Source organism: Rhinolophus hipposideros (assembly GCF_964194185.1).
Source record: "Rhinolophus hipposideros genome assembly, chromosome: 14".
Taxonomy (NCBI): Eukaryota; Metazoa; Chordata; class Mammalia; order Chiroptera; family Rhinolophidae; genus Rhinolophus; species Rhinolophus hipposideros.
Genome location: NC_138060.1, coordinates 61,007,475 through 61,029,119, shown reverse-complemented (window position 1 = coordinate 61,029,119; position 21,645 = coordinate 61,007,475). Strand labels below are relative to the sequence as shown.

Here is a 21,645-nt window from a genome sequence, read left to right as displayed (position 1 = left end):
TGTTGCTCTTATAAACTTCTTAGTTACTTTCTTGAAAAAATGATAGCAATTAAAAATCAGCATTATGATGAAAAATATCTGAAGCATTGTAATAATGTAATAGTCACTTGGTTTCTGGAGATAGCCAGATATTTAAAATCAACAGTTAAATGATTTAGTTATTGTTAGATTGGTTTTTTGATGGAGATGCTTAATTGAAAATGCAGAAGATTCCTGCTGCTTCTTTGCTCTGCTTCTGATGTTAAAATATTTTTAATTTGTGAAAAAGAATGATGTCCCTCAGTGATCTGCTCACAAACTTTTTATTACAGAAAAGGACAAACAGCCAAATAGAAAGTAAGTTATGTGGTACTATGAATCAGTCACTGCTTCTCCTGGTCCTAGTTTTTGCTTTGAGAGAGACCTTGTAAATCCTGTTTTCATCACATCATGATTAACACGTCTGTGATTTTGGTGGGGCTCCTGGGGCCTGTCTTCCCTGGGGTGACTTCTCAGCTTCCGGGTGTGAGAATGTGTTGGAGTTGCTGCTCCTAAGGGACCCCGTTCTCCACTGTGCAGCTAAAACGTATGCAGCCTTCTTCTCCTTCCAAGCTTTTACTGCCGGATGGTGGTAAAACTCACAACCCTCCTGCCCTTTTTGAAAGTGACGATGAGAATGGGTTGTGTGGAAGAAATTATTTTCCAAACACAAGAGAAAAGGTGGGCTCTGTCTGTCTGGTGGCTCTTCCTAAGGAAATATGATTATTAAAAAAATTAGAGGACTCTTATTCACGGAACACAAAAGATTTACTCTAGTGTTAATACAAAAACGGAGCTTTGCTTATGCGTTTTCTATAATCTGCAGGCAGCCTTTGAAATGTTCTCATTTGAAGGACCAAATGCATTTGGGGCCATCAAAGCATAATATGTGGGCAAGGACTGGTTGGGCATATTTGACCATTCTGGAGACTGAAGAGCTTGCTTTCATTGTCTTTGGCACAGAATATCCTTAGTTTACAGCTGTTGAAGGACGAGAGATTTTTTTCAAGATTAAATGTTTACACAGTAAAAATGGATCAAGACTTCTATTCAAATAAAAAGCAACTTGAAGGAAAATAATAGGGGCAATATTTTGCTCATGAAAGAATCCTTTTGTAATCATTTTAAATGATGTGGCTCCAGGAATGAAAATAAGTACTGGCATAGCTATTTGATTTTGTCTCTAAAAACATGTGGTCTGCCAGGACTGTTCTCGTATATTGTATTTTCACAATACATATTTCTCATGTAGTTTTTCTTGTTTAGTGTAAAATTTAGTGTGACTCTTTGGAATTAAAAAAAAAGGTAGGAGAGTTCAGAGCCTGGTAACTAAAACTTTTAGTTTGTATTATTTCTTTTGCATTTGAGGTTCCATTTAAATGAATCTAAAAATAGATGGCTTGAGTTTTTCTCAGTCCACGCCATGGGAATTTGTCAGCAACAATTTAAGATGTGCTACCCACAAGATATCATGTGTGAAGACAGTGACTAATAATGTAGAAATTTGGATAAAGATTTTTTTGGATAAACTAGTGGCTGTAGAATTATTGTTCAGTTGCAATGTTATTATTAAGCACTTTTGTTTTTTTGAGGCATCTGGTATTTTTAAAGAAAAGTAAAATTATGAGAAGAGGATATGCTTCATGCTGTATATAGACATTATCCCCTTTTGTGATGTTTTTGATGGCTCTTTGGGAAAGATTATTGAGGCTTTTTTGTTTGGTGAATCCATGAGCATTGGCAGGGCAGGTGATTAGTCTTGCCATTACTAGACCAAGTGTCTAATGATCAACTAATGGGTTGATTTCTTAACTCACAAAAGAGAAGCCACATCTGGTTGGTGATGCTCCAGGGTTTTTTTCTCGGGATCACTAGATAATTCTCAGATTACGGTTAACTTGAATGCACACTAAATTTTTAAAGTATTGTGTAGTCTAGTAGATCAATATTATCTGAAATGCTAATAAATAAGAATAGGATTTAGTACCCCTAAAATGAGTGGGCATCAGTGGCCTTGGATATTTTTTTTCATGTTTCTCTTTATTTTTGTAAATTAGCTAGGGAGTTTTAACAGTTTGTTTTTGTTATACAATAAAGAATGTGCCTGGCCTCTGTCCCAGATTCCTAGCACAGAGCTTCTAAAACTCTTAGAATTTCCTAAGAGATAGGAGTCTTTTTGTTATTCATGAGCACCTTGGACCACATCTGACTTTATGTTAATGAGGTGATTCAGGATGGGGCCTGGTCACCATAGAGCAACCACTCAATTAGAGGATTGGGGCTTTGAGCTAGTCTGACCTCTGGGGGAAGGAGGGAGGCTGGAGCTCGAGATTACTTATGTGGCCCATGATTCAATCAATCCTGCCTAGGGAATAAAACCCCAACAAAAACTCTGAACACCAAAGCTCGATGGAGTTTTGACTTCCTGGTTGGTGAACACATTTATGTGCTGGAGACTGACGTGCCCTGATTCCATGAGGAGAGGGCATGGAAAGTCAGTGCTCAGGACTCCAGACCTCACCTATGTGCTTCTTTATTTGACTGGTACTGATTTGTACTCATTTATAATAAAACTGTAATTGTAAGTGTAGTGCTTTCCAGAGTTTTGTGAGTTGTTCTAGCAAATCAAACCTGAGGAGTTGTGGGAACCTCTGAATTTATGGCCCGTTGGTCAGAAATGTGGGAGGCCCAGGGACCCCCAAAGTGCAGCTGGTATTTGAAGTATTGGGGACCATGTCTTAACTGTGGAGTCTGATGCTACTCTGGGTGGTTAGCGTCAGAATTATATTGAAGTACACTGGTTAGTGTGAGGATAGTTTTTTATTTCTATTATAATTCTACTTAAATTGGTGGCCAGATGTGAGTTGATGAGAGGATATACACCAGAAGGGAACATGGCTTTTATTCCTTTCCAGACTGGGTAAAAGAAAATCATTTATTCAGTCCATTTATAGTTAGTGTCTGTGTGTGCTAAGGTCTGTACTAGACACAAAGTGGCAGGAAGGGAACCTTTAATGTGATGTAGCAGACACACCAGATTTGTGTGTGTTCTGATAGAGAAGAAGTGCTCAGCCCTTAGAATGGAGCTGTCTTCTGTGAATCCTGGATGTTGGAGCTGAATTGGTGATAGGTCTTTTAGGCAGGGGGTACTTTAGGAGCAGAGAGATGTCAAACCTACTAGTGTTATAGGGCAGGGGGTTATGGGTGACAGTGGTTATTTCAGAATAAGTGACTGTGTTTACTGGCTGGCTGTATGTGTTAGGGCAGCGCTTTGCAAAGAGTGGGTAAGGGAACTAGCAGTGTCAGAATCACCCTGTCCACTGTTTCCACCTCCCCTGCCAGAAATGATGCTTTTCTTTTCTACCTTTTGTATGATGGAAAACGTCAATTATTGACAATAGTTAGAAGAATAATGTAATAAACTTCCATCTACTCAACACCCAACGTCATTAACTCATGGCCAGTGATAGAATGGCAATCGGTTCTGATTTGTAGTGTTAGCCAATTCCCCTTGAGGAGTATTTACCGGTGTATTTACCATGCCAGTTTCAAGCTACCCACACAATTTCACTGAAGAAAGAATTGAGAAAAGATTGTCAAAATCAGTTTTCCTGACCTGGCATGAGCTGGCCCCAGCTCATAAATCGTTTCTAGTCAAACTTCCCTCTGTCCAGATTGTTAAAAAAAATTCCAGAAATAATTTTATTTGTATTTAAGTTTATATCGCTTATGACAAGTTTTAAAAAATACCCACAAACCTTTTATTACATATAAGATAATTAACAATAATTCCTTAGTATCAAATATTCAATCTGTTCAAACTTCTCCATACATCCCCAAATAAGGCTCATAGGTTACATTTGGCTGCTTTGTCTAAGTCTCTTTTAGTCTCTAGGATCTCTCTCTCTCTCTTCCTTTGAAACTTATTTGTAGAAGAAAATTTTTATAGACTTTTTTACAATGTGGAGTGTGCCAATTGCATCCCATGTTTGTATCAGAGTTTCTTTGTCCCTGTTTTTCCTCTAAATTTCTATTAGATCTAGAACATTGGTTCTCAAAGTTAGGTTCTAGGATCAGAAGCATTAGCATCAACCTGGGAAATTTGTTAGATTCTTGGCCTCACTCCAGGCCTATTCAACCAGAAACTCTGAGGATGGGTCCCTGCATTTGTGTTTTGACTAGTCATCCAGACGATTCTCATGTACCCTGAAGTTGAGAACCATTGCTGTACAGGCTTGTTCAGATTCAGGTTTGTCCCCGCAAGTATTTCAATTTGTGTTGATGCATTTTCTATTAGAAGGCACATAATAAGGCTGACTGCACTCTCGTTTGTGATGCTGGTGATCATGTTGATATTGCTTAAACTATATCCATTAATTCACTGGAGTTGCAAATGGCATTGTTCTAATTCTGTCATTCCTTCCTCATTCATGAGCTAGAATATTTTGTAAAGAAAAGCTTCCCTTTATTAACTCTTAGGTTACCCTGTAGAATAGTTTATTCAGGAAAATCAGGATAAATGCTTGAGTCTTTCCTTTTATTTACCTATTTTCAGAATAATAAGTTGGTTTTCTAACATCTTCCAAAGATGAACGATGAAATCTAAAAAAAAATTAAAAACCAATATAAACTCACTGAAGGATTTAACTCTGTTTGACTGTTTTAGTCCATTGCCATTTTGTTCTTATTTGATGCTCATGTTATCCCATATTTGTGTAGTGGGAACCTCTTCAAGTATCCACCTAATTTATGACACGACCCTTGGAGTCTTTTATACGTGCTTTATTTTTGGTAGTAGATTTTCCAGTTTTATTGTATCTTTAGCTCCAGACCAGGAACCAGCAATTTCTTCAAGGGGCGCTATTTCTTTTTAGGCAAAAATAGTGGAGACCACAATCTGGATGGTAGGGGTGCTCATTGCTCCTGGGGTTAGTCGTATTTCCAGTTAAATTCAGGACGAGAGCATTTTTACTCAACTTAATGTATGTCCTTTCTCTAATGCCAGAAAATCCCAGTATTCAATAACATAATTTCTCATTTTCTTCATCCCAAAATGCACACCTACCAGTCTCAGAATCATAAGAGTAATAGTATTTCATTCTTTTTAAAAATTTTTATAAGAGTTTATTTGAGCCAAAACTAAATACATATGCTGAGAAGCAAGATCTCAAATGCTCCCTAACAGTATGATTTCTGAAAACTAAGATTTTCTTGAGTTCTTGTTATTTTTGGGACATCATCCCACGAGGATGTCCAATCAAGTCACTTAAAATAGTTCTTTGTGTGCTTCTCCTCCCAATTCAGTGGACGGGTAGTTTGTTTTATATTTGGGGGATTGTTTTTCAGGTTTAATTTTATATGTATGTAAAATATTTACGTGATTTCAAAGTCAGAGAAGTCTGACTTCTCCCCTTATCGCCTCCACCTGATTTCCTCCCTCCCCCATAGCAATGATTTTCAGCCTTGGAAGCTTTTGAAAAATACTGATGCTCAAACCCTGCATCCAAGAAATTCATAATTTGGGAGGGGAACGGAGGAAAGTGAAATCCAAGCATCAGTATTTTTTACAAGTTTCCAGGTGATTCTCATGGATAGCCAAAGTTAAGAACTGACATTTAACATTTTTTAAATGACATATCGTTTTGTTTAAAAAATACACGTTCACACATACACAAATGAGATACATTTTTTTTTTAAAGATTTTATTGGGGAAGGGGAACAGGACTTTATTGGGGAACAGTGTGCACTTCCAGACCCTTTCTCCAAGTCAAATTGTTGTCCTTTTAATCTTAGTTGTGGAGGTGCCATTCAGCTTCAAGTTGTTGTCAAGTTGTTCAGTCTTAGTTGTGGAGGGCGCAGCTCAGCTCCAGGTCCAGTTGCCGTTTTCTAGTTGCAGGGGGCACAGCCCACCATCCCCTACGGGAGTCGAACCGGCAACCTTGTGGTTGAGAGGACGCGCGCTCCAACCAACTGAGCCATCCGGGAGGCAGCTCAGCTCAAGGTGCTGTGTTCAATCTCAGCTGCAGGGGGCGCTGCCCACCGTCCCTTATCCCTTGCGGGACTCAAGGAGCCGAACTGGCAACCTTGTGGTTGAGAGCCCACTGGCCCATGTGGGAATCGAACCCGGCAGCCTTCGGAGTCAGGAGCACGGAGCTCCAACCGCCTGAGCCACCGGGCCGGCCCCGAGATACATCTATTTTGATTCCTTCTCGTTCTTAAAACAGGGCAGTGTACTGTATAGCACTCTTTACTGAACAACGTGACCTGGAGAGCAGGTAGAATGTGATACCTTGTGCATTTAACATACCCCCAGGTTATCTTGCCACCTGCTGAATGTGATAGAGGTTATAGGACTTAAAAAAAGCTACAACTGAGTAATTTTTCTTCTAAAATATATTTCTTAAATATGAAAGTAAGAAATTCTAAGCACATTCATATAAATCTAAAAGTTAAGAATTCTGGGGTATCATGGGCACACACTTGACTTGGGGTCTGCATGTTACTGCGTGACTCACATTTACTAACCAGCATAATGTGTGATTTCCATTTAATTACTAGTCTGTGACATGTGTCTTGTGTTCTAAATGTAACATGAAATTTTGTTTGTAAGAAAATGAAAATAGCTTAACTTTTCTAATCTTTTTTAAAATTTGATTATAAAGTTCAATTTTTTTTTGCATCAATTACTGAGGTCATCTTTTTCTCTCTGTTCTAATCCAAGCTCTCAATAGGTATTGTGAGTGCCAACTGGTGTTCTATCAATTTTAAAATGATTCTGTGGCCATACAAATTTGGGAAATGGTGTGCCTTGGAGACCCATTGAAAAGCTTTATAAAGGTCAGGGATATCATCGTGTTTGCACCCTTGGCAAGCAGTGTGGAGAGCTGGGCTGAAGCAGGGTGCGGTGGGTGCTGTGAGGCCCCCTTGTAACGATACCAATGAGTGATGATTAGGACCAGAGCCGACCAAGTGAAAGAGTTAGTGTTAGGAGCTAGCAGGAATGTTATAAAAAAGCACTGTTTTTCTTGAATTGAGTTACCACTTCTAAGGTTTGTTTTTCTGTTCTGCTTTTTTCAGGTCCAGAAAGTAACTGCTTTAAATACACCCATATATGATCAGTCCCTTGATGACTGACTCATGTTAATTAGGTTCACTAGAAACTGTCTTATACAGGAATCAGATAGACCTGAGTTTATATCCTTGCTCTGTCATAGCACCAACCTTCAATATTTTCCTTCTTAAAAGGGGGATTCTTGGGGATTCCTGATAGTTCTCAAGGTTGGTGAAAATTAAAAATACTTGTAGTGTATGACTTATACCTTCTATAGTATCTGGTGTGATAACTATAATCGGTTGGGAAATCTTTTCTATTGATCTTAGAATTCATATCCCTGAAATACAGGGAACCTGACTGTATTAATGTCCTCAATTTGGAATATGCCAGTGAAGGACCTCGCACGGCTTGGCTTGCGTCAGGTTCCCATTCTGGAGCATGTTATCTGGGACAGTGGGAACACTGTAATTTGCCCAGCTTGGATGCCCAGCTGGACCAGCTTGGATCATGGGCCCCATCCTATGGCCAAATTGGAAGTGGGTTGGGCAGGGGCAGGGTTGGGAGTGAAGCCCAACAAAAAGTCAAGTTTGGACAAAGACTTCAAGTTTGAAAGAGGCCACTCTTTTTTTTTTAACTGGGGAATATTGGGGAACTGTGTTTCTCCAGGGCCCATCAGCTCCAAGTCAAGTAGCTGTCCTTCAATCCAGTTGTGGAGGGCACAGCTCAGCTTCAAGTCCAGTTGCCATTTTCAATCTTAGTTGCAGGGGGCACAGCCCACCATCCCATGTGGCAATTGAACCGGCAACGTTGTTGTTGAGAGCTCGCGCTCTAACCAACTGAGCCATCCGGCCGCCCCTGCCCCTGGAGGAGGCCACTCTTAAAGGATAAGTCCAGTTACCTAGCTAGAAGGAGGAAGGGGTACGGAGTGGTGCCACGGGAAGGGTGGCTGAACACTGTCGCAGGCTTCAGCCTTCCCTCTGTGTTCCTGCTTTAGCTGGGCAAATGTTCACTCTATTGGGCGCTGGGATACAGAGGAGGACAGGCGTGTTCCTGCCTGCGAAATCCACCAGCTTATCATCTGGTGGGGGCGGCCGCAAGCAAACAAGCAACATGATGTGATGATTTCCTCCACAGGAGAAAGCTCTGGAACTCTAATATTAGGTTAAGTTCTGAGGCTAGAATGTACACCTGTCTTTTGACTTCACATCTTATGACTCACACTTGCCTTGTTCTCCAGTCTTGTCAAATATTAAGAATGAATGACTTATATTGTAGAACGACAGTTCAACTAAAGGTTGGTAGTACAGCTTTTGTCATTTGAAAATATGACAGATATTCCTTGTGCAAAGAATATTATTCGTTTAGATCTTTGGCTTTCAGTTTTCTGAGGCTGATTTCTGTTGGAAAGGATACCTTGCATGTGGATAAACGTGGAAGTGCCCCACCTGTATGATTGGCATGAGAAGGAATATAAAGAAGCCTGATTTGCCTTTTCACACCTTTGCATCAGGGCAGAGGGCAGCTGAGATAGCAGTCTGTTCGGTGGTACCTCTTCGCTGCAATTAATAATGTTTATGAACTAATTAGAATGGAAAATGACTCACCCTTCTTCTAAATTGCAGCATTTATGTATATGGATGACTAAGAATCTTCCAGTTTCTAAGTAGCATAGCACCTCTAAGTGCTTAGTGCTTTCAAAAGAAACAAAACTCTTAAATGGGGCTGGCCTGGTGGCTCAGGTAGTTGGAGCACTGTGCTCCTAATGCCAGGGTCACCGGTTCGATTCCCACATGGGCCAGTGAGCTGCGCGCCCTCTATAGCTAAGATTGTGAACAACAACTCTCCCTGGAGCTGGGCTGCCATGGGCTGCCAGGGGTTACCGTGGCAGCAACCATCATGAGTGGCCTGTGGCCCACAAGAGCTGTGGTGAGCTGCTGTGAGCCTGTCGGCAACAGAGGGCAGCGCAAGGCTCATAATACCAGCATGGGCCAGGGAGCTGTGTCCTACAACTAGAATGAGAAACAAGGGCTTGAACCGGAGTAGGGGGGGAGGCGGAAGCAGGGGGGGAATCTTAAATGGTATATATATTCATAATTATTTATTTTTTTGTTGAGAGCCCACTGGCCCATGTGGGAATCGAACCCGCAGCCTTCGGAGTTAGGAGCACGGAGCTCTAACCGGGGCCGGCCCCATATATTCATAATTAAATGTTTACAAAACACAAAGCTTGAAATTAGAAAATAAAAATGGATGAATCGCTGTGAGTTCACGAACCGCACTTCCCTCTCAAGTTTCAATAAACTTTCGTTTCAATAAACTTCCTGTGCTTTTCCAGCATCTGTCTTGCTCTTGAATTCTTTCTCATGTGAAGACAAGAACCTGGTCACTGCTGCTCCATGTTGAGTCCTCTCTTGGACATCCCTGTGAGCTTCCGGTGACAAGATGAAGCACAGAAAATTGAATCAAAATTAATTTTACGTAAATGATCCGATTCTTGTCTAGACTTTATTTTTCAAAAAAAAAAAAAAAAAACTAAAATGGACTGGGTGTTTCCTAATATAGACTACTAGAGAGCTATCCCAATTTCAAGGCTGAGTAACTGGACTACTGTGATTTTATGTTATCAATTTATAGCAATGGTTCTCCACTCTGGTGCATCAGACTTACGGAACTTTATGGAAATATAAATGGAACAAGGCATTGCAGAGTTTAAAATCAGCAAAAAGGCCAAACTTAAATCAAGATTCAAAATGTACCTTGTTAAAAGAAACTGGAAACCAAAATCCAGTTCACCTTTTGGGTGCAGAGAAAGGATTGTAAAGTCAGTTGAATACCTACCCTACTCAGTGACCCTTTACTCTGTTTCATTATCTCCCCATTCTCCTTGTATTTAATACTGACATGAATCATGGCTGAGGACTGTAATAGTTTTTTTTAAGGACTTTATTGAGGTGTACTTTATAATACCATAAAATGCAACCGTTTTAAGTGTACAATTCAGTTATTTTTAGTAAATTTACAGAGTTGTGCAGCTATCACCACAATTTTTTTTAAATTAAAGTTTATTGGGGTGACAGTTGTTAGTAAAGTTACATAGATTTCAGGTGTACAATTCTGTAATACATCATCTATATCTCACATTGTGTGTTCACCACCCAGAGTCAGTTCTCCTTCCATCACCATATATTAGACCCCGTTTACCCTCTTCTAGAGCCCCCCGCACCCTTTCCCCTCTGGTAACCCCTAAACTGTCTATGAGTTTTTGTTTCTTCATTTGTTTGTCTTGTTCTTTTGTTGTTTTTAATTCTATATACCACATATCAGTGAAATCATGGTTCTCTACTTTTTCTGTCTGACTTACTTCGCTTAGCATTATACTCTCAAGATCCATCCATGTTGTCACAAATGTTCCTATATCATCTTTTCTTACCGCCGAATAGTATTCCGTTGTGTATATATACCACAAGTTCTTTATCCATTCATCTATCGAAGGACACTTTGGTTTCCATGTCTTGGCCACCGTGAGTAATGCTGCAGTGAACATTGGAGCACACGTCTTTATGGATAAATGTATCACCACAATTTTAGAACGTTTCATTACCCACAAAAGATCCCTTGTGCCCCGTTGCAGTCCCTGCTTCTACCCCAGTCCCAGATAATCTCTGATCTACTTCCTGTCTCTCTAGTTTTGCCTGTTTTGGGCGTTTCACATAAATAGAATCCTATAATATTTGGTCATTTGAGCCTGGCTTCTTTCATTTACCATAACTTTTTAAATTGAGATGAAATTCACATAACATACAATTAACAGTTTTAAAATGTGCAATTCATTTAGCATTTGGTGCATTCACAGTGTTGTACAACCACTGTGTCTCTGGTTTCAAAAATTTTCCATCATTTCAGAGGAACACCGTGTATCCAATAAATAAATAATTCATATTCAGAATATGAATCATACAGTATTTGAGCTTTTGTGTCTGGCTTCTTTAACATTTTTCCGAGGTTCATCCAAGTTGTATCATGTGTCAGTACTTCATTCCTTTTTATGACTGAATAATATTTTACTACATGGATATATTGTAATTTGTTTATCTGTTCATCCATTGATGGACATTTGCACTGTTTCCAAATTTGGCTATTGTGAATAGTGCAACTATGAACATTAATGAACAAGTATTTATTTGACTCCCTGTTTTCAGTTCTTCTGAGTATATACATTGTGTTTCCCCGAAAATAAGGCCTACCCCAAATAAAAGCCCCAGTTAAGATTGTCAGCTAGACGGAAACATTTAGTACATTATGATGGTGTTCCAGAAGAAGATGACAGGACTCTATTTGAATAAATGTAGATTGTTGCACATGAAAAAATAAGACATCCCCTGAAAATACGCCCTAATGTGTCTTTTGGAGCAAAAATTAATATAAGACCCAGTCTTGTTTTTGGGGAGACACAGTACTTAGTAGGAGTGGAATTACTTAGTAGGAGTGGAATTCTCCATACTTTTTACTTTTTATTTTACTGGGGAATCTTGGGGAACAGTGTGTTTTTCCAGGGCCCGTCAGCTCCAAGTCGTCCTTCAATCTAGTTGTGGAGGGCGCAGCTCTGCTCTCAGTCCAGGCGCTGCCCTCAATCTTTAGTTGCAGGGGGCACAGCCCACCATCCCATGTGGGAATTGAACCGGCAACCTTGTAGTTGAGAGATCGTGCTCTAACCAACTGAGCCATCCGGCCGCCCCCAGCCCCGGCAGCTCAGCTTGTTGTCTTCAATCTAGTTGTGGAGGGCGCAGCTCACTGGCCCATGTGGGAATTGAACCTGCAGCCCTGTTGTTCCGAGCTCACGCTCTAACCTACTGAGTCATCCGGCCGCCCCGCTCTCTATACCTTTTTGAGGAGCCACCAAATGGTTTGCCACAGCAACCACACCACTTCACATTCCCACCAGCAGTGTTCAAGGGTTTCTATTTCTCTCCTTGCCAATACTCATTTTCCTTCTTTTTGGACTGATGCTATGTTCGTGGGTGTGGAATGATATATCATTGAGGTTTGATTTTCATTTTCTTAATGACCAATGATGACATCTTTTCATGTGCTTATTTGTTGTTCGTATGTATTCTTTGGAGATACATCTGTTCAAGTCCTTTTTCTCATTTTTTAATTGGATCATTTGTCATTTTGTTGTTGAGTTATAAGATACATACTGAAGATCTGTCACGTGCCAAGCATTAGTAATACACTGATAAGCAAAAACAGATTCAGTTCTTTTCCTTGGGAAGATCTCAGTCCTGTGGGGGGGAACCAGCATCAACCAAATGATCACTTAGATCATTCTAGCATTGCACCTGTGGCATCACTGCTTGGAAGGAAAGGTACGTACTTGGTTTTCTCAGAGACTGTTATAGGGATTTTACCTCATTAGGCATGTCAAGTAAGTCTTTCCTGAAGCGGTGACCTGGAGAGAAGTGGACACTATTTTAATTCTAACATTTGAAATTGGAGTTAATGAAGCAAAGTAGTGGGGAAAGCATTCTCGGAGGAGATCTGGAAGTGAGAGGGAACTTGGGGAGAGAGAACTTGGCGAGAAGTGTGGCAGCCAGGAATATTTTCAGAGTATTTTGGAATGGTGGGAGAGAGGGAAATAGATGCAGAGAGCAGATCACCATTATACTGAGAATGGCATGTACAATCATCTGATTCTGTTGGGCTTCAGGTTTATAAGGTGGGTCTTAAAAATCACGTGTGTCTGAGGTTTTGCTCTGGAGTTCTAAATAGTATTAGTATATCATGAATATTTTTAATATCTTTTAAATATTTTCTCCATTTTAGTACAGTATTTAATATCCACTTAAAATCTACAGACTATTTCATCATATAAATGATGTATAATTTACTTGAAGTCAGCTGTTATTGGACTCAGGCTGCTGAACACTGCCATCCCTGCATACGTCTTAATACACATTTACAGTCATTTCCTTGACGAAATCCTAGAAGTAGGTTTGTATGGTTAAATTCTTGTACATATTTCTATATGTCCTATTTAAATGATTGTGAAGTCCAGACCGACTTACGGATTATGAACTTGAGAATTGTTTTCCACCATCAGGTCGCAGGGGCAGAGATGATTTTTTTAAGATGATCATGAATGAAATTCTGTTAGCTCTTCAAAAATAAGAATTTTTAGTAGTAATAAATAAAACAGTTTACATCAGCCATTAGAAATGCAAATCAAAACCATGAGATATACTTTACACCCACTTGTTATAATAAAAAAGACAGCAACAAGTGTTGGCCAGGAGTCAGAAAAATTGGAACCTTCGTACACTGCTGAAAAACAGTCTGGCAGTTCTTCAAAAGGTTAAACATAGAGTATGACCCAGAAATTCCACTCTTAGGTATATACGCAAGAGAAATGAAAACATATCCACAAAACAGGCACGTTCATGTTCATAGTAGCATTATTTTTAATAGCGAAAAAGTGGAAACAACCCAGATGTCCACCAGCTGATGAATGGGTACACAAAATGTGTTTTAGCCACATAATGGAATATTATTTGACAACAAAAAGAAATGAAGTACTGATACATGCTATAAAAGGCCACGTATTATATTTCATTTATATGAAATGTCCAAAATAGGTAAATCTGTAGAGACAGAAAGCAATTTAGTGGTTGCCTAGGCCTAAGGGGGTTGGGGGAAATGAGTGAGTGCTGATGGGTAAGGGGTTTCTTTTTGAGGTGATGAAAATATTCTAATATTTTTTAATAGTAATGATTGTAGTAATGGAGACACAATTCTGTGAATAAAACTAAAAACCATTGTACACCTTAAACTGTAAACTGTATGGTGTGTGAATTATATCTCTGTAAAGCTGTGACTTAAAAAAAAATAAGCTGTTATTTAAGAAAAGCGGCTTTTGTTTGTCCTCCTGTCCCCAGCTCTTGCAGCTCCAGGCTGAGACGTTTATCTAGGACACCCAGTATTGTTACTTCTACTTTCCTTTCATACTTAAATAAATTCATTTTAAATGAGAAAAATACTCCGTTTGGACCTGGTTCCTCAGTAAATTTTTATTACAGTAGTCCCTCCTTATTCAGGGGGGATACATTCCAAGACCCCAGTGAATGCCAGAAACTGGATAGTATGAAATCCTACACAAACTATGTTTTTTTCCTATATATACATACCTATGGTAAAGTTTACTTTATAAATTAGACACAGTAAGAGATTAACAATAATAATAAAATAAAACAATTGTAGCAATATTCTGTAATCAGTGTTATGTGGTCTCTCTCAAAATACTTTATTGTACTGTACTCGCCCTTGTGGAGCTGTGAGATATACAGTGATTGCACGATGAGATGGAGCAAGGTGATTGACATAGGCACTGTGATGTGGCATTAGCCTTCTTATTATAAAGGTTATTTGAACACAATCTCTGAAGAACCTCCACAGCTACCTGATAACCAAGATGGCAACTCAGCGACTAACGGGTGGGTAGCATATACAGCATGGATATGCTGGTCAAAGGGATGATTCACGTTCCTGGCAGGAAGGATCGGGAAGGCTTTAGATTTCATCATGCTACTCAGAACTGTGTGCAATTTAAATCTTACGAACTGTTTATTTCTGGAATTTTCCATTTAATATTTTCGGACGGGTCCATGGGTAACTGAAACCATGGAAAACAAAAGGGGGGCTACTGTAGTTTGAAAGTACTAATACTTGATAATCTGAGCTAGACTCAGAAATTATTCAATCAGAAATCCAGATACAGGGCCGGCCCGGTGGCTGAGGTGGTTGGAGCTCCGTGCTCCTAACTCCGAAGGCTACCGGTTCGATTCCCACATGGGCCAGTGGGCTCTCAAACACAAGGTTGCCAGTTCGACTCCCGCAAGGGATGGTGGGCTGCGCCCCCTGCAACTAATAAGGGCAACTGGACCTGGAGCTGAGCTGCGCCCTCCACAACTCAGACTGAAAGGACAACAACTTGAAGCTGAATGGCACCCTCCATAACTAAGATTGAAAGGACAACAACTTGACTTGGAAAAAAGTCCTGGAAGTACACACTGTTCCCCAATAAAGTCCTGTTCCCCTTCCCTAATAAAAATCTTTAAAAGAAAAAAAAAAGAAAAAAGAAATCCAGATACAGATTTCTAATGATGGGTTTTAACTTCATTTTAAAAGATATTTTAGGCATTTCAAGAAAGAAGGTGCTTTCATAAAGTACCATGGATACGAGTGTTACCCAGTTACCTGCTAGCGTCCCTGGGGTTATTCTGGATGTTCTCCTTCCACAGCTACCTGTGTGGCTAAGAGCACGGGCTATGAAGTTAAGACTGCCTGCCATCTCGTCTGATTCCACCTTTGTTAGTAATTTAGAGCTATTTAGTTAGAGTGAGTTATGTAACCTTTCTTGCCTTAGAGTCTTTATTGAGTAATACCTCATGAAGTGTGTGTGAGAATTAAGTGACTTAATACCTATGACATGTTTAGGCCAGATCCTGCTCCATAAAAATTAGATATTACTCCATCTCTACAATTTCCAGCCTTCTTTGCATCTTTATAGGCAGAATTTGCTTTTGGCTTCTGTATTGATTAGGAGTAGGTATGGCTGTAAGGGACAGAAAATCCAAAATAATAGGAATTGGGAGTGGGGAGAGAGAGATTAGAGATGGATTAGATGTGTTTTGTTGATGTTGTTTTCTTAATTATAGCCTTCTAGTACTATTTAGCTTTTAAATTTGTGACATGTAATAGTTTGATTAAAGACAACATTTTTAGAAAGTTAGGACTGTATTTGTTGTGCTTATGCAATTTTTTCCTACATAACAATATCTCTTCAAGGTCTCCCTGTCTCAGTTCATATGGTTCTGTCGCATCCATTTTAATGATTGCATTAGAGGTTCATACTTTAGCTGCACCAGTATTTCGTAATTTGTTTTTTTAGACAATTTTTATTTCCACTTTTTTTTTTTTTGCTATGACATACAATACTATATATAGTGATTGTGTGTGTGTAAATCTATATGAATTTTGTTTAGAACATATTCATAGAAGTGGAATTGTTGCTAGGTCAGAGGCAGTTCACATTTAAAATTTTGACAGAAACTGCCAAATTGTCTTGCAAAATTTTAAGATCACTCTGATAACTGTAGAGAAAAGATTGACAGGAGCAAGACTGGCAGTGGGAAGGCGAGTTTGGAGGCTGTTGCAGTCATCCAGGCAAGCAGTGATGTACTTCACACTAGGTAACAATGGAGGTGGAGAAAAGTAGACTGATTCAAGAAATAAAGTGGGAGGGAGAACAGACAGAGCTGTTAATGAAGTAGATGTGAGTAATGAAAGAAACGAAAGAGCCAAGGGTGAATCAGCTGGAGCAGTGACATCAGTTAGAGTTCCATGAGAGATGAAACCTACTTGCCATGGCCAGACCAGGTGACTTTATACTTTGCAGCGCTGACATTTTTGACTTTGGAATCCATGACAGCACCCTTCTTTACAGATTGAATGATATCCATATTGAATACTTTGTCTTTTATAATTGTAGGGATAACATTTGATTCTATTGCCACTGGTGGAGTAAACATTGAGTCTGTCACTAAACTGTACAGATTATATTTTCTGTACTTCTCCGGAATCCAGTTGTTTCCTGTCCACAGCCCCACCTCTAACCTAAGCCACTACCTTCCTCCACTAGCTGCAGTCAGGATGATCTTTATAAAATCCCGTCTACGATGACGCCCTGTGCTCCAGGTCCCTCATGTTGTAACAGAAGTGCTGTGTCCACAGCTAATCCCCTCACAGGGAACATTTCCCAGTGGTTTCTGTTCACTTCCACTTCGTGTGGGGTGTCCAAGTCCCTGATCCTCTTTCCAGTGGTCGTACAGCTGACACTGTGGGGAAGCAGAGAACCCACAGGTGGAGTCTGCTGAGCAGGAGGACAGGTATTCTCTCCTCGGTGACTTTCCTGCCACCCCGTTACTGAGATGGAGAGTTCTTTCTTCTGCTCCTGGTTAATACTTCCTCTCCATCAAGACTTGGTCGCTATTCTCCAGACTTCTGGTTTTGAATATTTCTCTGCCAGGATGGCTTCCAAAATACCTTTGCTCACCTCTTTCCCTCCTCTCTGGGCTTTTTCCCCACATTGCTCATGCTCATATTATACTCCTTTCATTTCCTGAAATCACAAGCTCACTTACCTTGCAGCCCAACCATGTTTAGACCTTACTTTCTGTAGACCAGGGACCTTCCTTCTCTCTAGACGCTCGTCCTTTGTGTGCACACAGCACACTGTACTCAACGTATGTTGTAGTGTACATCACACTGTCTTGATTACGATGTGATTATTTTGGGTCACTCAGGCGGCTCTTAAGACTTTTGTGCGCAGGAGCCATATCTGGATCACTTATTTCCCGTCTGGATAGCGTAGTGCCTGTCATGGAAGAGCTCAGTCATTATTTGTTGAATGAAGGAATATGTATTTGGCAACACCAATATTGAGTGATTTTTATGTAGTTCAAGGATAGAGAATATAGAGAAAATATAGAGAAAAACTGATATTAGAGAAAGCTGCTTTAAAACTAGTAGGCCCTAGTAGGGCCAGCTAAGAGTTTTTCTGTAGGTAGGTAGTGGAAACCTGGACATCACATGTTGGGCAGACAGGAGACGAGGCTCTGTGAGGTGGCCTCATTATTGGTACTCAGGTACCAGCAGAAATTACCATACCAAGGCAAACACACCCCTGGGGCTTCTGCTTTAAACTTTGATGACCACGTGCCTAGTTTCACCAGCACAAGATTCTATAGAAAGAGAAATTTAATTTACTTTGAATTTATATAAAATATGATTTGACAACAGAATAAAAGTGAAATTTTATCACATTTGTAGATTCTGTAAGGTTTTCTTCTTATAAGATCATGTCATTCTGCAAACAGATAATTTTAGTTTTTACTAAAATTATCCAATTTGGATGCCATTTATTTATTTATTTATTTATTTATTTATTTATTTATTTATTTTTGCCTAATTGTTTTGGCTAGAATTTCCAGTAGTATATTGAACAGGAGTGGCAAAAGCAGTCATTCTGTCTTGTTCCCAATCTTAGGGAGAAAGTTTTCAGCCTTTCACCATTGAGTGTGGTGTTAGCTGTGGGTTTTTCATATATGTACCTTTAACATGTTGAGGAAGTTCTCTTGTATTTCTAGTTTATTTCTCTTTTTTTTTTTTTTTTACCATGAGTATTGGCTTTTGTCAAGTGCTGTTCTGAATCATTAAGATGATCGTGTAGTTTGTTTCCCCCTTTGTTCTATTAATGTGGTGTATATTGTTTAATATTCTTATGTAAACCACCCTTGCATTCCTGGAATAAATGCCACTTGGTCATGTTGTATAATCCGTTTAATATGTTGCTGGATTTGGTATGCTAGCATTTTTTGAGGATTTTTATGTCTATATTCATAATGGATATTTTACTTATAGTGTCTTGGTCTGGCTTTGGTATCAGGGTAATGCTGGCCTCATAAAATGAGTTAGGAAGTGTTCCCTCCTCTTCATTTTTTTGGAAGACTTTGAGAAGGGTTAGTCTTAATTGTTTAAATGTTTACCAGAATTTACTAGTGAAGACATCTGGTCCTGGGCTTTTCTTTGTTAGGAGGTTTTTGATACTGATTCTATCTCCTTCCTTGTTATAGGTCTGTTAAAATTTTGTTTCTTTTTGAGTTACTTTTGGAAGTTTGTGTGTTTGTAAAATTTGTTTATTTCATTGAGGCTATCCAATTTGTTGGCATGCTGTTTTTCACAGTATTATCTTATAATCCTTTTCATTTCTGTATATTCAGTAGTAACGTCCCCACTTTTATTTCTGATTTTAGTAATGTGAATCATCTTTTTTTAGTGAATCTAGCTAACAGTTTGTTGATTTTGTTAATCTTTTCAAAGGATCAATTTTTAATTTTATTTATTTTTCATATTTTTTCTGTGTTCTATTTTATAGTTTATCTCCTCTTTGACTTTCCTTCTTTCTGCTGGCTTTGAGTTTAGTTTGCTTTTTTTTTCTGCTTCTTTAATGTGTATAATTAGGTGATTAATTTGAGATCTTCTTAAATGTAGGCATCTACAGCTGTAAATTCTCCTTAGTACTGCTTTCCACACATCCCATAAGTTCTGGTATATTGTGCTTTTTCATTCATCTCAAGGTATTTTCTAATTTCCCCTTTCATTTAAATTTGTACCTTTAAATCAATATTGTGGTAGGTTGTTGGTAGTGGCATTTTAAAATGACTTTACCAGTATTTTTATGTGTGTATACCGAGAGAAGATGCTTTGCATTACAGTTTTTAATTTCAATGACTGAATTTTTTTCCCCTAGAAGTTCAAGTTTTTGTTGTTGTTTTTTCAAGACTCCCTGGTTGTATCTTATTCTTTCTCTTTATACTTTTGATTCCTTTTATGTATTTAATTGTTTAAATATACTGTTCTTACTTTATAAATAGTTCTATAATCTTGATATCTAATCCTTTGTTTGAGTTATCCTTTGGTAGCACCCATGCTAAATGGTTTCAATGTATGTTTTATCATTTTAGATTGTATACTAACGTTTAGTGGGGCTTCAATTATGGAAATCCATGAGGCCTGGGCTGAGGACTTAGGCTGGTGTACATTTCATCTGTCTACCTGAGTGAGAGGGACTTGTGTTTCAAATGATCATAGGAAACTCTCCCACATCCCTCAAGCTAGTATGCAAGCTCCATGAAATCAGAGGTCTTTCTTTGGTTCACTTATGTCTATAAAATAGTCTACTGTAGTGCATGGCACATACTAGGTACCCTATCTATATATATATTCATTGAACTGAATTTACCATCTTTCTTTGCTGGTGGGTGGATTAATTTTGATTCATCCACGCTCATTGAGAAGCAGTGAAGCTGTGAAGGACTCTTGTAGATACTTTATATCAGTAATGGCTGGGGTTTTCTTTTGATTTTTTTGTCTGTTTGTTCTAGTAACATGACTTTGACCCCATACTACACAAAAAGATAATTCTAGTCCTATTATGGTGAATGAGCATTTGCCTCTTTCCTGAGTCTATTTTTGTTTCAGAGGCCTTACATTAGTTGAGTTTGGCTCTTTGAGCCACATTTTATTTGTTTTTCACTAATATTCAAATTTTTCTCTTTTGAAGGGTGAGAAGATATTTTAATAAAAACAATCAGATTAAGCTTGAAGATAAAAAAAAACAGAAAACAAAAAAAATATCCTTATTCAAATGATATAGTTTAGTTGTGAGAATTTAGATAACTATGGAATGATAGGTGAAAAGTAGAAAAAAAATAGCAAAGAGAAAAAGCTTTTGTGTTTTTTTTCCGCCAACATAAAGACATGTGGTACATTTTTCTGATTAATACACTAACCATGACAGGAGAAAATCCACCCCATATTAAGGGGGAATATAACTTAATGCTTAATTTATTTTTCATTTTAGTTTAATGCTCATTAAATTATTTTAAAATGAAATTTAAATGTTATTATCTAGCAGGTCTTGGGTTTATCTTTCAAGAATATTAAAGAAAAAATTTAATTTTGATATCATACCATTAATTTGTTAAGACTTCTTATTCATTGGTATGATATAAATTAGATTGAAAATGGATGTGAGCAGAAATAAAATTGCCACTTTGAGTACATTGAGGCTATAAAGAGCTTGTTTTCAAAGAGATATATTAGTTTCTATATTATCTTTATATGATCATGTTGAACTACTATCTGTGGTTGATTATGGAAGAGTGTGAATTGACCCACCACTTGATATTGAGGTGCTTAATTCTGTTGTCAAAGAATTATCTTTGCAAAAATGGAGGATAAAAACGGGGTCATGTGACATAATGATGACTAAATGTTGCTTTTTTGTTTTGCAGTTCCAATTCCTGGTAGATTTGATCGGCGAGTATCAGGTATGTGTTCTCTTTCATAACATACTGCCAAATAGCTATTTTAAGATAAGATTATCTTAAATAAAAACAAACTGATCTTTTCAATAAAAAGAAAATTTAATAGTATTCAAAACATATTAAAATCATCTGTGATTTCTTCAGTTTCATTTTAAGTTCTAAATATATATGTATATATTTTTATGTTGCTATAATTTGTCTCATTTATGTCATTAATATTTTTCCATGTTCATAATTATGGTTTCTAAACATTGCTTTTCATGTTACTGTTTCTGGTGTTCTAGAATATGCTGCTCTTAACTTTTATACATTTTTGAGCCACTTAAATTATTTCCTTAGTTACAGTGTTGGGAGTGGCATTCCCTGGTTAGAGACTGAGCATTGCATTGGCTTTTTCTGTTTGTCGCTTTCTAGAGACTGCAGGAAGCAGGATACCCTGCAGGAGGCAGGATTGCCTCTTTTCCAAAACCATCTCACTAATATGTACGGTGCATGTTTATTTAGTTTAGATGTAAAATAGTATCTCAGATTGTTTTATTTGGCATCCCTTTGATTATTAACAAAAATTAATGTTTTCCAAACATGGGAAATCTGGTTTTGTTTTCTTATATGGGACTAGTTTGTTAATAT

The 21,645-nt window shown here is 38.4% G+C and overlaps 1 protein-coding gene across 2 annotated transcripts in view; it reads left to right on the top strand.

Annotated features, from left to right (window-relative positions):
* The window catches only part of PRKAR2A (protein kinase cAMP-dependent type II regulatory subunit alpha), a 73,054-nt gene that overhangs the window by 10,200 nt on the left and 41,209 nt on the right, over positions 1-21,645 (top strand). For both annotated transcript variants that reach the window (XM_081073317.1, XM_081073318.1), the window contains exon 2: positions 20,983-21,018. In XM_081073317.1, coding sequence (XP_080929443.1) covers positions 20,983-21,018 — 36 coding nt within the window. The remainder of the gene's footprint in view (positions 1-20,982; positions 21,019-21,645) is intronic.